Raw genomic sequence first — 12,998 nt, 5'->3', positions numbered from 1 at the left:
GCACACACTCACTACAGCCCAGTTTCTGTCCTCATACGCTAAGGCCCCAAAACGTGGAAAGGAAAAGTGTCCTCTCCATCAACACTGACCCCCACAGTGCCCTGTCTCTTGTGGTCAGTATGGGGAGATGGCCAGCAGGGGCTGCCCACCTTAGAGATGCCCAGTTTGAGACATGCCCTAGCCATGCATCTGTAAGCTAGTGAAAAAATGACAAAAAACTTACGGACTGACCTCCCCTGGGGTCTGGGGCTGGATCTTGATGGCTGTTTCTGGTGCATGGGTGAACGACCACCTGACTTGAATGTCCTCTCTCTTCTCTTCCATGTGGAATTCGATCTAGGAGAACAAACCACCAGTTACTGGGTAGCTGAGTTCCTCGCCTGAGCCTTACCTATCTCATGTGTGCATGCATATGTGCCATGCACATGCATATGTGTTACATGTATGTACTATGTGCTGTGTCTGTACAAGGTGTGCGTACATATTATGTGTATATGCTGTGTACATGTGTACTGATGTTCTCTGCGTGTTCATTTTTTTTAAGATTTATTTTTATTTTATGTGTGTGCTGGTTGATTTTTGTCAGCTTGACTCAATCCTAGCCATACTTTGAAATGCCTCCATCAGATTAGTCATGTCTGTGGGGATTTTAATTAATGACTGATATGGGAAAACAAAGTTCATTATGGGCAGGTGCTACCCCTCGTTGGTGGTGCTGGGTTGTATGAGAAAGCAGGCTAAGACAGCCATGGGGAACAAGCCAGTCAGCAGCTCCCCTCCACGGCTCTGTATCAGCACCTGCCTCCAGGCTCCTGCCTTGAACTTCTTCTACCCTGACTTCCTTCAGTGATGGAGTGTGATTCCTTTTTGGATGCCTTTATTTTCCTAGAAAGACAAAAACAAAACCCTGCTCCAACCCTGACTTTAGGGAGTTTACTTTTTGGCAGGTTATATTGGTCAAATGAAAGGCATTTGTTAGTCTTATACACTAGTTTAGATTGAATGGCCATGCTGTTGGATAAACTATCACCTCTTTTAATCAAGCGGTCTCTCCTATTCAAATCTAATCTTTATCAATCTTGATGGTATCCATAGCTTTTCTTCTCCTGTGGAAACAAAAGCAAAACCCCTCCCCCAATATAACACATATCCTAGTTTCCATTCTGAGGTCAACATATCTTTAAAGTATACAGGCTGATTTAATTCAGGAGCTTTTTTTCTATTATTCAATGTCTTTCCACAGTTGTCGTTCCTTTCTTATTAGTATTAAAAATGTTTAAGTTAATAAAGCATTATGTAATCTATCTCTGGGAGTCTTCATTACCCCTTTCTGTTTAATAAGCATATCTTTTACAGTGCGATTAGATCTTTCTACAACTGCTCGCCCTGTAGGATTATGTGGTATATTTGTAATATACTTTACATTGTAACATGCAAGAAATTGTTTCATTTTACATGAGACATATGCTGGAGTATTCAGTCTTAATTTGTATAGGTATTCCCATGATGGTCATAACTTCTAATAAATGTGTAATTACAAAATCAGCCTTTTCAAAACTCAAGGCAGTTGCCCATTGAAATCCTGAATATGTATCTATGGTATAGTGTACATATTTTAATTTTCCTAATTCTACAAAATGAAACACATTCATTTGTCAAATTTCATTTCTTTGAGTATATGAAGAATAAACAGGACATTTCCTTCTAATTTCCTTGGCTTGTTGCCAAGTGATACAAAAAGCTTTTTTTTTTTTTTTTGGACCTGAGAATTATAAGCTATAATGAGTCCTCTCCTCCCCAAGTTGCTTTTAGTCATAGTGTTTTATTACAGCAATAGAAAAGTAATTAAGATAATGTGTATGAGTTCCATATGTGTATGTAAGTGTACAGTGTGCATGCCTGTAACCCCTGGAGGCTAGAAGAGATGAGATGCCCCTGGAACTAGAGTTATAAAAGATTGTAAGCTACCATGAGGATGTTGGAAACCAAACCCAGGTCATTTACAGAACAGCATGTGCTTCTAACTACCAAGCCCCCCTTCCAGTTCCTTATGTGTGTTCCTTTTGTCACCTGTTCTTACAGACAATAGCTTAGTTTCTGCCCTGGTCTACAATATTCTTTCAGAATGGATATGAAGACCCGCCCGCCAAACTCCTTTCCTGCCTCTTCTCTGCCCCTCATGCCAAGTGTCACTGGCACTCTGCGTCTTATTTAAATAAGGAACTCACTGTGCTCTGTGCTTCTCTTTCCGTCATCAAGGCATAGGTGAGGGGAGAGAGCAAAGGTACCCAGGGCACCCTGTCTTCACATGTCCCTGGGTTACATATGGAGTGCCACATATAATGGTACCCTCTCAGCAGCCTCAACTGGTCTCCTATACCGAATAGTCCTTACTCATGCAGAGGGTACAAAATCAGGGAAAGATGGCCAGGCCTTCATTGTGGAGCCCTATATAGGGCCAGGCATAGTAAAAGGGGCTTGGTAGGTGTGATCAGAGTCTGGACCTTTAGGTGGTGAGAACGTCTTATATCTCCAGGTAACCAAAAGGAATCATAAGCATCCCTAACACTAAGAGAGGTTGGCAGGAGAACGGGCTAATAGGTATGGTTTGAGGACTACATCCATGGTGACTGAGCTGAAAGCATAGAAGGCACAGTGGCCATGCAAAGAGTGAGGTGGTATATGAGCTCTTTACAGCTAATGTACAGCCAACAGGAACATGAGCCCACAGTCCTGTAACCCTCACGGACCCTATTGAATGAGGCTATCTTCAGAGTCAAACTGCAATCATTTTCATCAGTTCATCTGTATGTGCTTGCACCAGATCATCAAAGCTGGGTTTGTCAAATGCCGACATTTCCTCACAGAAGAGGCAGGGTAGGTCACAGGACCCTCACCCAGTATCCAGTTACTTCTCTAAACCAGTCATACACAATTCTGTCCCAATTCCACATGGCCTCAGAGAGTATAGGCTGAGAGGAACCAGAGAATGGGGCTCTCCATCTACATAGCTGTGGGGTGTCATCATCCATTCTGGGTAAAGACCTTACAGTGTGCTGTGCTGTCCTGAGTCATGCTGATGGTGGCTTACGGTTTAAAGCTGATGGATGACTTGATTCATAATTAATAAGAACATGAGACCAAGAACTCTATAACTCAGCATGAATGAGTCCTCTCTGTATCCCTCCTATGGTGGGGAACACAAGGTTCTATCTACTATGGATTTCCTGTAACTGATGGCATTTACACAGCCTTACCTTTAAATGAAATGGGGAAAGCCGGACATCATAAAGCTGGCATTCTGAACTGGTAGTGGAGGCAGGCCTTGCACTGACCAAGAACTGAAGGGTCTCGCCCACCACATGACAGATCACCATCTGGAGAGACAGGGGACAGGGAGTCTTCAGAAGACAGCAAGGACAGTGCTTACCACAGACACCTTCGTTTCACCGAATAACCTAGACTTTCTATGTTATCAAGGAAAGAATTCTGAGTCTCAACCTTGAATAAATACTGAGATGTACATCTTTTCTACCATGAAATAGTTTTTAAAAACTAGACACTGCTTCAGATGCTCGATTTCTGATAGATCCTCAAGAGTCAAATTCTGTCCTGCTTAAACCTAGTTGTCATGCTTTTTCCATACATAATGAAGAGGGGTTTTTTTTCCTTTAAAAATCTCACTGTTATGTATTTTTTTCACAAGGGCCAAAGAGACAGGTCACCATGTATAGGCGCTTACTACCAGGTCTTAACAATATTAGTTCCATACCCAGGATTGACATGGTGTAGGCAAAGAACCAACATCTACCCGTTGATGTTGCACGACATTTGATCACACTGTGACACCCAGAGACTGTGCTAATAAAATTAACCTTGAGTCGGGGGGTGGAACCAGAGACTAGCTGACCAGAATTAGCCGTAGATAAGCCAGGAATATGGATAGAGAAGATGCATAGCAAGGAACAGGGAGGAACTTGGAGATTTCACAGATCTGGGAAATACGGAGAGGTCGGTTGGTCATTCCTCTGCTACTTCTTTATCTATCAGGTTTTCACCCCAGTATTTGACTCCTGAGTCTTTATTGGTAATAGAACGACTTACATAAACACATCAAGTTGCCTCTGACCACACACACACACACACACACACCCCTGCACCACCACCACCACCACCACACAAAAACAATGAATTTTTTTAAACCTAGCATTTCTACTCTCACATAGAAAAAAGCTACTTGCCATCTTTTGCTAAACGCAAGCCTTTAAAAGAAAAATAAGTTGATGATGGACTGAGTGAAACTAAACCCACAAGCAGGCCCCTGGCAGACTGCCCTGGCTCTGAGAAGGAAACATGGTCCTGCCCAGCACCACAGACTGAGTGGGACAAGGAAACTGCCCTGGGCTCAGAGGAGAAAATACGGGCCCATCTGGCACCTTGTGGTGCTGAGCAGACTAGCACTATTATGGTGAGCAAATGCATGGTGTGGTAAGGGAGAAAGAGAGGCAGAATGGTTCATGTCCTGTGGACGGGGGCATATCTGAAGAGGTGAAAGCAATGAGGAGTGGGCTGATGAGGGAGACCTGACCCAACCCCCTCACCAGCTGCAGCACTTGGGAGAACAGGCTCTGCACCTCACCTGGACACCACAGTAGAGTTGATCCTGTAGACGAGGGGCATGGATGAGTCAGCCCTGAGGGCATGACAGGGGCAGAGCTGGTATGCCTCCTTCTGTGTGTACTGGTGCAGTGGTGGGGGTGAGGGAAAGATGCTCACCCCCTCCTCCCTCACCCCTACTGTCTCCAGCAGGCGAGGGAGCTGACCCTCCCCTTTATGAACTGCAACATTACAACAAGTGGTCCCTGCACCTGGTCTGGGAAGTATAGCAAAGTTTACCCTGTTGATGGTGTGTGTGTGTGTGTGTGTGTGTGTGTGTGTGTGTGTGTGTGTGTGTGTGTGTGTGTGTGTGTGTGTGTGTGTGTGTGAGAGAGAGAGAGAGACAGAAACAGAGAGAGAGAGAGGAGTCATCTGGGAACATGAGCTCATGAGAGATCTGGCCCCATCCCTCATCTGCCATATTGCAGGCATGGGTGGGATGGGTGGGGGAGAGATGTCTTCCCTCTGCTGCTCTATGCCTGGGGTGGATATGAAAGCTGCCTTGAGGTCATAAAAGCAAGAGAGCTGCTTCTGCCTCTCACCAGCTACAGCATTGCACATTGTCAGGGCAGCATAGTAGAGCCTACCCTGTTGGTGGAGACATGGGTGAGCCAGTCTGAACATCCCCACTACTCATGTGTCCTGAGGAGGTGAGCGTGGGGGAGAGATGCTCCCTTTGCCCCTTGTCACCTGTGGCAGATGAGGAAGCTGACCCTCCTCCTTACCAGCTACAGAACTCAGGAGAGATGCCCCCCTTCACCCTTCACCACCTGTGTCAGATGTTAAGAGCTGGCCCTGGGGTCATAAGAGCAGAGAGCTGACTGTGCTCCTCACCAGCAGCAGCACTCGGGAGAGTGGTCCCTGCACCTCACCTGGGAAACACAGTAGAGCTAGCCCTGATGATGTAGATGTGGGAGAGCCGACCCTGAGTGAGTGAAAGAGGAGAATTGGCTCCTCCCCTTGCTCACTGCAGCAAGGGGTGAACTGGCCAGGGCAATGATAGAGAGTGCACCTTAGTGGTGAGGACAGGGAAGAGCTGGCAGGCAGACCAACCCTGCAGCTACCCAGGCCCAGGGCCCACCCCAACATCCACCCCATCTATGATCTGCTGGAGCACATAAAGGGACTTAATCCACAGACCCAAAGCTGCAGGATCTCCACAACACAGGGCAACAACAGGATAGCCAAGAAGAGTCCTAGTGAGGACCCAGCATCAATAGTGTAGTAGAAACCAGAAGCCTTGAACAAGACCAATGACTCTTTGCGAGTGATAACAGGGTTTATTGTGTGACTTACTGTGTCACACTATAGTTTCCATGATGTGATTGATTTCCTTTTTTTTTCTTTTAAATTTTATTTATTTTATTTTAGGGTGGTTGCATGGGCAGGGGAGGGATAAGAAGGGGAAATCAATGGGATCAAGATGCATGATGAGAAAAGACACAAAGAAGAATAGAGTTAAAAATAAAATAAGTTATAGGTATTAAAAGTAAAAAATTAAAATTTAGCTGGATTGATAGCGCACACCTTTAAAACCAGCACCCAGGGGGCAGAGGTAAGTGGATCTTGAGTTTGAGGTCAGTCTGGTCTATAGAGTGAGTACCAGGACAGGGCTGGCCAATCTCAAACCCAGTCTCAAAAAACAAAACATCAAAACAAAACAAAAAATTTAACATGCATTGATGAAGAAAAAATATTACAGGTTTATCCAGCACATAAAACTTATTTCTATACAAATAATTTTAGCATATTATTATTTTCTAATGTTAGAATATTTTTAAAACATACATATTAAGTAACTGTAAAATTAAAAAAGTCTAACAAAAATAGAAATACAACATGAGCTCAAATATAAAATGAACTTGTATTTTAGAACAAAGTTCTAGAAGACAAAGACAAGTAATTACATCAACAATAAAACAAACCGGGGAGTCCAGGGAAGCGGCGGTTCTTCCAGCAGCATCAGGTAAACAGGCCGGCTTCCCTGCCTGTGCTCCAGTGCCTGCAGATCGCCTGGGACCTGCACAGAGCTCCCAATCCCGGCGGGAGCCAAGCACCCCAGACTCCGGATCTTCGCTCCCACCAACGAGACCAGGAAAGGAGAGGAGGCTGGGAGTCCAGGGAAGCGGCGGTTCTTCCAGCAGCATCAGGTAAACAAGCAGACTTCCCTGCCTGTGCTCCAGTGCCTGCAGATCGCCTGGGACCTGCACAGAGCTCCCAATCCCGGCGGGAGCCAAGCACCCAGACCCCAGGTCTTCTCTCCCACCAACAAGACCAGGAAACCAGAGGACCCAAGGAGACCAGGGGAGCAGCTTTTCTGGATCAAGTACAACAGGACCCAGCAGAGGGTCCAGGGGACCAGGTAAGAGGATAAGCGCCCCAGATTCCTGTTCTTCTTCTCCACCCACGGGACCAGCATTCGGATAAGGAATAGAAGAACCACCAGATTATTGGACTTGCTAGCACCCACCAAAAGGGAACTCTGGTCCCCAGACCAGTAAGGGGCTCTTTCTGCACCCACTAGAAGAAGAGATGGGAAAGAGACAATACAAAAACACAGTCAGCAACAGAAAAGCAAATATGACACTGCCAGATTCTAAAGACTCCACACCAGCAAGACCCCAACATTCCAATGCAGACGAAGCAGAAGAGAACGACCTTAAAAGCACTTTCATGAAAATGATAGAGGCCCTAAAAGAGGATATTGGAAAATCCCTCAAAGAAATGGAAGAAAAAACAAACCAAAAAATGCAAGAATTGGAAGAAAAAACAAACCAAAAAAGGCAGAAAATGGAAGAAGAGATGAAGCAAAAAATGCAAGAAATGGAAGAAAAAACAAAGCAAAAAATGCAAGAATTAGAAGAAGAATCATACCAAAAAAGGCAGGAAATGGAAGAAGAAACAAAGCAAAAAATGCAAGAAATGGTAGAAAAAACAAAGCAAAAAATGAAAAAAATGGAAGAAGAAACAAACCAAAAAAGGCAGGAAATGGAAGAAGAAACAAAGCACAAAATGCGAGAAATGGAACAAAAAACAAACCAAAAAATGCAAGAAATGGAAGAAAGAACAAACCAAAAAATTCATAAAAGGCAACAAACGGACGAACAGATAAACAGAAAATTGCAAGAAGCAATGCAAACACTGCAAGGGTTGAAAACTGAAATAGAGTCATTAAAAAACACACAATCTGAAGAAAGGCAGAAAATAGAAAAGCTGGACAAACAGACAGGCACTACCAATACAAGCATTACCAACAGAATAGAAGAGATGGAAGAGAGAATCTCAAGTGTTGAAGATACGCTAGGAGAAATGGATTTATCAACCAAAGAAAACCTTAAATCCAACAAATCCTTAACACAAAACATCCAGGAAATATGGGACACCATGAAAAGACCAAACCTAAGAATAATAGGTATAGAAGAAGGAGAAGAAATCCAGCTCAAAGGGGCAGAAGGCATATTCAACAAAATCATAGAAGAAAACTTTCCCAACCTTAAGAAAGACATGCCAATGAAGGTACAAGAAGCCTACAGAACACCAAATAGAGTGGACCACAAAAAAAATCCCCTCGCCACATAATAATCAAGACCCCAAACATACAGAATAAAGAAAGAATATTAAGAGCAGCTAAGGAAAAAGGTCAAGTAACATATAAAGGCAGACCTATCAGAATTACACCTGATTTCTCCATGGAAACGCTGAAAGCCAGAAGGTCCTGGATAGATATTCTACCTACACTAAGAGACCACGGATGCCAGCCCAGACTACTATACCCGGCAAAGCTCTCAATCACTATAGACGGAGAAAACAAGATATTCCATGACAAAACTAGATTCAAGCAATATGTGTCCACTAACCCAGCCCTACAGAAAATTTTGGAAGGAAAACTCCAACCCAAGGAAGCTAACTACAACCAGAAACACATAAGCATTAGAGAATCTCTCTCTACCAACAGCCAAAAGAACAAAGGGGTGAAACTCCACACATAATTCCACCAACAACAACCATCGCAAATCGAAGAAGGATGAGCAATCATTGGTCATTAATATCCCTCAATATTAATGGCCTTAACTCACCCATAAAAAGACACAGACTAGCAGATTGGATTCGAAGACAGAACCCTTCTTTCTGCTGCATACAGGAAACACACCTCACCCTTAAAGACAGACATTACCTGAGAATTAAAGGTTGGGAAAAAATTTTTCAATCGAATGGACCCAAGAAACAAGCCGGGGTAGCAATCCTAATATCTAACAAACTAGACTTTAAAATAAAATCAATCAAAAGAGATGAAGGAGGTCATTACATACTCATCACAGGTGAAACCCACCAAGATGAAGTGTCTATCCTGAACATCTATGCCCCAAATACAAAGGCATCCACATTCGTTAAAGAAACATTATTAGAACTTAAATCTCATCTAAAGCCCCACACAGTTATAGTGGGAGATTTCAACACACCACTCTCACCACTAGACAGGAATACCAAACAGAAACTCAACAAAGAAGCAAAAGGGCTAATAGAAGTAATGACCCAACTGGGATTAACAGATATCTATAGAACATTTCATCCACATAAAAAAGAATATACCTTCTTCTCACCACCACATGGAACCTTCTCAAAAATCGACCACATACTTGGCAACATATCAAACCTCAGCAGCTACAAAAAAATTGGAATAACTCCATGCATCTTATCAGACCACCATGCTTTAAAATTAGAATTCAACAACAACACAAATTGCAGAAAACCTACAAACTCATGGAAATTGAATAATGCTCAACTGCACCATCCCTGGGTCAAAGAGGAAATAAAAAAAGAAATTAAAGACTTCCTCGAATTCAATGAGAATGAAGACACAACATACCCAAACCTATGGGACACTTTGAAAGCAGTGCTACGGGGGAAGTTCATAGCGCTAAATGCTCACATGAAGAAACAGGAGAACAGTTATACCAGAGAATTAACATCACAGCTGAAAGCTCTAGAACACAAAGAAGCACACTCCCCAGGAGGAGTAGACGCCAGGAAATAATCAAATTGAGGGCTGAAATCAATAAAGTAGAAACCAGGAAAACAATACAAAGAATCAATGCAACGAAGAGTTGGTTCTTTGAGAAAATCAACAAGATAGACAAACCTTTGTCCAAACTTACCAAACAGCAGAGAGTGAACATGCAAATTAACAAAATTAGAAATGAAAAGGGGGACATAACAACAGACTCTGAGGAAATCCAGAGAATCATTAGGTCATACTTTGAAAACCTGTACTCCACAAAATTCGAAAATTTAAAGGAAATGGATGACTTCCTGGACAGCTATCAATTGCCAAAACTAAATCAAGAACAGATAAGCAATTTAAATAGACCTATAACCCCTATGGAAATAGAAGCTGTCATCAAAAGTCTCCCAACCAAAAAAAGCCCAGGTCCAGATGGCCTCAGTGCAGAATTCTACCAGAAATTCAAAGAACAGCTTATACCAATTCTTCTCAAAGTGTTCCACACAATAGAAGCAGAAGGGTCTTTGCCAAACTCTTTCTATGAGGCTTCAATAACCTTGATCCCCAAGCCACACAAAGACACAACTAAGAAAGAGAACTTCAGACCAATATCCCTCATGAACATTGATGCAAAAATACTCAATAAAATACTGGCAAATCGGATCCAAGAACACATCAAAACAATCATTCACCACGATCAAGTAGGTTTCATCCCAGGAATGCAGGGATGGTTCAACATACGAAAATCCATCAACGTAATCCACCATATAAACAAGCTGAAAAACAAAAATCACATGATCATCTCACTAGATGCTGAAAAAGCCTTTGACAAAATCCAACACCCCTTCATGATAAAGGTCTTGGAGAGATCTGGGATAACAGGGACATACTTAAACATAATAAAAGCTATATACAGTAAACCAACAGCCAACATCAAACTAAATGGACAGAAACTCAACGCAATTCCTCTAAAATCAGGAACAAAACAAGGCTGTCCACTCTCTCCATACCTTTTCAACATGGTACTTGAAGTTCTAGCTATTGCCATACGACAACAAAGGGGGATCAAGGGGATACAAATTGGGAAGGAAGAGGTCAAACTTTCACTGTTTGCAGACGATATGATAGTTTACATCAATGACCCAAAGAACTCTACCAGGGAACTCTTACAGCTGATTAACACCTTCAGCAAAGTGGCAGGCTACAAGATCAACTCAAGAAAATCAGTAGCCCTACTATATACAGATGATAAAAGGGCTGAAAGAGAAATCAGAGAAACATCACCCTTTACAATTGCCACAAACAACATAAAATACCTTGGGGTAACGCTAACCAAACAAGTGAAAGACCTGTATCGTAAGAACTTTGAATCTTTAAAGAAAGAAATTAAAGAAGCCCTCAGAAAATGGAAAGATCTCCCATGCTCTTGGATAGGTAGGATCAATGTAGTAAAAATGGCAATCCTGCCAAAAGCAATCTACAGATTCAATGCAATCCCCATTAAAATCCCAGCACAGTTCTTCACAGACCTTGAAAGAACAATAATCAATTTTGTATGGAAAAACAAAAGACCCAGGATAGCCAAAACAACCCTGTTCAACAAGGCAACGTCCGGAGGCATCACCATCCCTGACCTCAAGCTCTATTATAGAGCTATAGTCCTGAAAACAGCTTGGTATTGGCACAAAAATAGACAGGTAGACCAATGGAATCGAATTGAAAATCCGGGTATTAACCCACACACGTACGAACATCTGATCTTTGACAAAGAAGCTAAAAATATACAATGGAATAAAGAAAGCATCTTCAACAAATGGTGCTGGCATAATTGGAGACTGGCATGTAGAAGAATGCAGATCGATCCATGTCTATCGCCATGCACAAAACTTAAGTCCAAATGGATCAAAGACCTCAACATAAATCCAGCCACACTGAACCTCTTAGAAGAGAAAGTGGGTGGTACCCTTGAACGAATTGGTACAGGAGACAGCTTCCTGAACATAACACCAGTAGCACAGGCAGTAAGATCAACAATTAATAAATGGGACCTACTGAAACTGAGAAGCTTCTGTAAGGCAAAGGACACAGTCAGCAAGACAAAAAGGCAGCCCACAGAATGGGAAAAAATATTCACTAATCCCACATCTGACAGAGGGTTGATCTCCAAAATTTACAAAGAACTCAAGAAGCAAGTCTCCAAAACACCAAAGGACCCTATTAAAAAGTGGGCTGCAGAACTAAATAGAGAGTTTTCAATAGAGGAGTCTAAAATGGCTGAGAGGCACTTGAGAAAGTGCTCAACATCCTTAGCCATCCGGGAAATGCAAATCAAAACAACTCTCAGATACCATCTCACCCCTGTCAGAATGGCTAAAATCAAAAACACCAATGACAATTTATGCTGGAGAGGATGTGGTGAAAGGGGGACACTCCTCCATTGCTGGTGGGAGTGCCAACTGGTTCAGCCACTTTGGAAATCAGTGTGGAGATTCCTCAGAAAAATGGGAATAAACCTACCACAAGACCCAGCAACTCCACTCTTAGGCATATATCCAAAAGATGCCCATTCATACAACAAAGATGTCTGTTCCACTATGTTCATAGCAGCTTTATTTGTAATTGCCAGAACTTGGAAGCAACCTAGATGTCCCTCACCTGAAGAGTGGATAGAGAAAATGTGGTACATCTACACAATGGAGTACTATTCAGCAGAAAAAAATAATGGAATCATGAGATTCGCAGGCAAATGGATGACACTAGAAGAAACCATCCTGAGTGAGGTAACCCAGTCACAAAAAGAGAAACATGGCATGTACTCTCTCATATATGGATTTTAGACATAGATCTGGGGAGTGCCAGCCTACAATCCTATGGCCAGAGAGTCTGGGAAACAGAAACTTTATTTAGTGGCTGATCGAAGAAGAGGCAGACTCCCTTGGTTAAGTACTGAGCTGAACTCAAGAAAGCCAGTAACAGAGAGGGAGGACTGATGATCAAAGGGATTAAGACTGGGCTGGTTTAACCCCCAGAAACAGCTGACCAGACAAAGGTTAACTCTTGAATCCCAGGCATTAGCCTGGGAAGCCAGCATGGGACTGATCAAGACCCCCTGAATCTGGGTGTCAGTGAAGAGGCCTAGGGAATCTACTGAGCCTTGGGCAGCAGATCAGTACCCATCCCAAGTATACACACGGACTTTGGACTCCCATAGAACAATGTGAGGTGCACTCTCACCCTGAACTCTTGGGGAAGGGTCTAGGCCCTGCCCTATATGAAATGACACACTATGCACACCCCCATGGAGGGCCTCACCCTCCCTGGAGAAATGAGGGGATAACGG

The 12,998-nt window shown here is 43.0% G+C and overlaps 1 protein-coding gene across 4 annotated transcripts in view; it reads right to left on the bottom strand.

The window, feature by feature from the left end:
• The window catches only part of C2cd2 (C2 calcium dependent domain containing 2), a 69,426-nt gene that overhangs the window by 34,467 nt on the left and 21,961 nt on the right, over nt 1-12,998 (bottom strand). For all 4 annotated transcript variants that reach the window (XM_040750384.1, XM_005073778.4, XM_021229409.2 and 1 more), the window contains exons 3-4: nt 3,258-3,377; nt 232-336 (exon numbers count right to left, since the gene is read on the bottom strand). In XM_040750384.1, the coding sequence (XP_040606318.1) occupies nt 232-336; nt 3,258-3,377 (225 nt within the window). The remainder of the gene's footprint in view (nt 1-231; nt 337-3,257; nt 3,378-12,998) is intronic.

Source organism: Mesocricetus auratus, unplaced genomic scaffold (assembly GCF_017639785.1).
Source record: "Mesocricetus auratus isolate SY011 unplaced genomic scaffold, BCM_Maur_2.0 Super-Scaffold_100008, whole genome shotgun sequence".
Taxonomy (NCBI): Eukaryota; Metazoa; Chordata; class Mammalia; order Rodentia; family Cricetidae; genus Mesocricetus; species Mesocricetus auratus.
Note: the sequence above shows the minus strand (reverse complement) of the source record. Positions and strands in the feature narration are given on the sequence as shown.